This window comes from Penaeus vannamei, chromosome 15 (genome assembly GCF_042767895.1).
Source record: "Penaeus vannamei isolate JL-2024 chromosome 15, ASM4276789v1, whole genome shotgun sequence".
In the NCBI taxonomy this organism is placed as follows: domain Eukaryota; kingdom Metazoa; phylum Arthropoda; class Malacostraca; order Decapoda; family Penaeidae; genus Penaeus; species Penaeus vannamei.
In genome coordinates this window covers 31,150,079-31,155,078 of record NC_091563.1, presented here as the reverse complement: position 1 = coordinate 31,155,078, position 5,000 = coordinate 31,150,079, and the positions used below count along the sequence as shown (strand labels likewise).

At 33.4% G+C, this 5,000-nt stretch overlaps 1 protein-coding gene across 2 annotated transcripts in view; it reads left to right on the top strand.

The window, feature by feature from the left end:
- Positions 1–5,000, top strand: part of LOC113811510 (angiopoietin-related protein 7) — a 10,391-nt gene that overhangs the window by 4,523 nt on the left and 868 nt on the right. For both annotated transcript variants that reach the window (XM_027363275.2, XM_027363274.2), the window contains exons 2-6: positions 1,922–2,070; positions 2,925–3,149; positions 3,408–3,615; positions 3,794–3,899; positions 4,570–4,703. In XM_027363275.2, the coding sequence (XP_027219076.1) occupies positions 2,026–2,070; positions 2,925–3,149; positions 3,408–3,615; positions 3,794–3,899; positions 4,570–4,703 (718 nt within the window). In that variant the 5' untranslated portion in view covers positions 1,922–2,025. The remainder of the gene's footprint in view (positions 1–1,921; positions 2,071–2,924; positions 3,150–3,407; positions 3,616–3,793; positions 3,900–4,569; positions 4,704–5,000) is intronic.

The window sequence follows — 5,000 nt, the reverse complement described above, 5'->3', positions numbered from 1 at the left end:
GATAATAATAACAAAAAAATAATAATAATGATAATAATAATAATAATAATAATAATAATAATAATAATAATAATAATAATAATAATAATGATAATAATAATAATAATGATAACAATGAAGATAACAATCACGACAATAATAATGATCAAAAGTGATAATGATGACAAATGATAAAACAATAATGATAGAAATAATAATATTAATGATAATGATAATAATAACAATAATGATATTGATGATAAAATCAGTAACAATGATAATAACAACTGATATTAAGGGTAATAATAATAGTAACCATCATTATCATTATACTTATTATCATCATCACTGTTGTTGTTATTGTTGTTAATGATAATGATAATAAGAACGATGATAATGGAAATAAAAATAATGACAATAGTAATAATAATGATAATAACAATAATAATAATAATAGTAAACATAATCATAATGATAATAATAAATATAATCATAATAATAATACAATATCATTATTATTAATAGCAATAATAATAATGATCCTAAAAATGACAAGAATAATAATTATGCAAAGCAACAATAATAATGATGATAAAAAACAATAAGAATAATGATAATAATTGTAATAATAATGTAAATGATAATAATAATAATAATAATAATAATAATAATAATAATAATAATAATAATAATAATAATAATAATAATGATCATTGTTCTGAATATTAGTGTTACCATTATTGTTATTATTGTTTTTACTATTAATATCATTATTATTATTGTTATTATGATCATTATTATCATCATTGTTATAATAATCATTATTATCATTATTATTATTATCATTATCATTATCATTATCATTATCATTATCATTATCATTATCATTATCATTATCATTATTATTATTATTATTATTATTATTATTATTATTATTATCGTTATTATCATTATTATTATTATTATCATTATTACTATTATCATTATTATTAACATTATTATTATTATTATTATTATTATTATTATTATTATTATTATCATTATTACTATTATTACTTTTATCATCATACTAATAGTCAAAATGGTAACAATTTTGATAATAACAATGATGATAATAGTGATAATGAAAATGACAATACGATTATGATTATGATTATGATTATTGTGATTATCATTAGTTTCATTATCACTAATGATAATGAAAATAATTATGCTAACGGTATTGACGATAAAAATGATAACAATAATGACGATGATAATTATAATGGTGATGTTAGTATCTATAATGATCATGATAATAATAATAATAACAATACTAATGATAGTGATAATGATAACGATCATGATAATGATAATAATGTCAATAATATTAATAACAGTAATAATGATAATAATAATGATAATAATAATGATAATGATATCAATAACAATAATTATCAACATCATCATGATATTATCAAAGATAATGATAATAATTATTTTTTATCATAATAATAATGATATTAATCATAATGGCAATAACGATATTAACAACAAGAATGATGAAGATGATAATAACAATAATGAAAATAACAATGATAGTACTACTACTACTATTAGTACTACTACTAATACTACTAACAATAGTAATGAAAATAATAATATTAATATAATTTTCTCAATAATAATAATAATAATAACTTTAATGATAATAGTGATCACAATAGTAATAATAACAATGAGCAGTAGTACTGATGATAATAATAACCATGATAATTTCAACGATAATATTGATGATGATGATGATAATGATAACGATAATACTAACGATCATAAGAACAATGACATTAAAAATAATGATAAAAAGAATTATCATTAGAACAATCATAATATCAACAACAGCAATACTAATAGCATCAGGGATTCAAGCATAACTTACAACAAAATGTATTTTTTTTCTCAGGGATAAGACTCAGAATTGTGAGTCAGTTTGGACTTCGAAGAGCAAAGAAGAAGGAGAAGGAGAAGAAGAAGGAGAAAGAATAACAAAAGAGGCAAACTACCATTATGTACCTTCTGGTGTTCCTTGTCTCCACTCTGTCGGCCAGTGAGGTGAGTGCGCTATCGTCGTGCTAACTCTGTATACTGAAGTGAGAAGTCCGCATGTATATCAAATGACCTTTTGGAAATCGTGAATACTATAGATGGCTATGGTCATGACAGTAGCAAGGAAATTTCATTGGAACAATCTGAGGAATGAATGGATGTAGAGGAAGCACATTATTCTTAATCAAGTCATAAATCATGAGGCATGTTCTGGGCTTCAGATGGCGCCCGACTACTATAAGTACACTCGTACTCACACACTCACACACACACACTCACACACACACACACACACACACACACACACACACACACACACACACACACACACACACACACACACACACACACACACACACACTCACACACACACACACACACACACACACACACACACACACACTCACACTCACACACACACGCACTCACACATGCACCCACTCATACTCACACATACACGCACACCACACACACACACACACACACACACACACACACACACACACACACACATATATATATATATATATATATATATATATATATATATAAGAGAGAGAGAGAGAGAGAGAGAGAGAGAGAGAGAGAGAGAGAGAGACACACACACACACACACACACACACACACACACACACACACACACACACACACACACACACACACACACACACACACACACATATATATATATTTATAAACATACACACACACACACAAATATATATATATATATATATATATATATATATATATATATATATATATATACATATATATACATATATGCGTGTGCGAGTGCGTGTATCTTAAAATCTCAGCTTGACGGGATTTCCCTGCATCCCCCCCCCCCCCCACTGCAGGTCATCGGAGCAAAGCGTCGGTGCGAAGAGGTCACCGTCTTGCAGAACGAGATGCAGACGCTGAAGGAGGAAAACCAGCTCCTCCACGGCGAAGTGACGACCCTCAGGACCGCCGTCGAGAACCTAGGACAGAGCCTCGAGGGACTCTCCAAGGTGGTCGCGAGATCCTTGCCAGAAGACTGCAGCCAAGCCAAGGCCAGAGGGGCGTGGTCTAAGGTGACGTTGGTAAGGGGAAGATCACTGTAGTTTGTGGCGTTGTGGACATTGTCTCTCGTCATTTATTTCCGCGATTTGTTTTCAGCTGTTCAGTAAGCATGTAGAGTATGTATGACATGAAATCTCACTTCTTTTCATAAACATGCTTGTTTACACTTGAGCCCCCCTACATGCCTGCCTTTGAGGGAAAAAGAGTCCCGCACTGATGGCGCAGACAGCCCACTTACAGACAAGGACCCGCTCACTACCATCTGCGTGCCCACCCAGGTCGCGCCGCCGGGCATGGAGCCTCGGGAGGTGGCCTGCGACCAGCAAACGGACGGCGGCGGGTGGACGCTCGTCCTGGCGCGGCACCCCCCGTCGGCCCCTCGCCACCACGCCCGTCACGAGCAGCAAATTCATAGGATAGGATTCAACACGAGCTGGGAGGATTACAAGAAGGGTTTCGGCGACGTTCGAGGGGAATTCTGGCTGGGTGAGGCGCCCCAACGGGAGTTCTCAAAGTTTACAGTTTATAGGCTGAGTTTTTGAAACCTTGATCAAATCACCATTTAATACTTTCCCTTCATTATCAATTTTCAAGTTCGTTTCTTTTCCAAAGGACCAAAAACCTTTATAATAGTATAAAAGATAAAAGTTCTCCATTTCTCCAGGTAACGAAGTCCTCCACGCACTCACACGCGATGTCCCGCACCAAGTCCACGTCCACCTCACCGACTGGGACGGAAACACCGCCTACTCCACCTGGGATTACTTCAGGCAAGCCACTTGTGCCTCTCTTTCCTAGTACGGCTCAGGGGTTCTCAGTGTCAGTAGGTGACTCAAAGGGGGATGAAGGCCTTAGCACATCATGTAGTATCGTAATATGAAATGAACCAGCACACTTATGTGTATGCTTCAGTCTATGAGGCAATGATTTTTTTTACCTTGATATTTTTATGCGCTATCTCTGGCGAATACTCATTTAAACATTCATTGAACAAAAAACATGAATATAAAAAAGAGTAATAGTTGTATCAGATTTGACCAGACATCATTGTGAAATTTGAGGTGGGATGTTCCCCTCCCCGCACCCTCTTCCTGTAGTTACGCCTCCTGCAGCATAAAAATCCAAAAGAAACCTTTTCAGTACAAGTTACATATCACTTTCAATGAGATGTATCTGATGAATAACACGCAAGTCAGTTCAGAAAGAATGCAGTAATTGTTAATGCATATTTAAGGCCAAAAGATGCTGCAATATTCATTATTTTTTCATGATAAAAGGAAATGATGTTTAGGTGAATTTTCAATGGTGTTTAGATAATACTCACTGATACTTTTATATATCATTCCATAAATAGGATACCATCTCTTACTTTTTTTTCCGTCATCACCATCACCATTGCTCTCGCCATCCTTATCACCTCTACCCAATGCCACGCCACAGGGTATCCAGTGAAACCGACAAATACCGGCTGAGCGTGAAGGAATACCGGCCGGATAGCACAGCGGGCGACGGCTTCCATCACCACAACAGCCATGCCTTCTCCACGTATGACTTTGACAACGACGTGTATCCGGGTGGGTCTTGAGTCAATGCTTGAGAGAATTTGTGGTTTAATTTGCATTTTATTTCTTCTTTTCTTTTTTTTGTTTTGTCTGATTTGCATATTTGTTTTTTCTCTTATCATTTGTCTTGCTTGATTGCAGATTTGTTTTTTCTCTTATCATTTGTCTTGCTTGATTGCAGATTTGTTTTTTCTCTTATCATTTGTCTTGCTTGATTGCAGATTTGTTTTTTCTCTAAATATTTGTCTAGTTTGATTTGCATTTATTTTTGTTTTTATTTATTTGCTTGTCTTGTGTGATTTGTCCTTA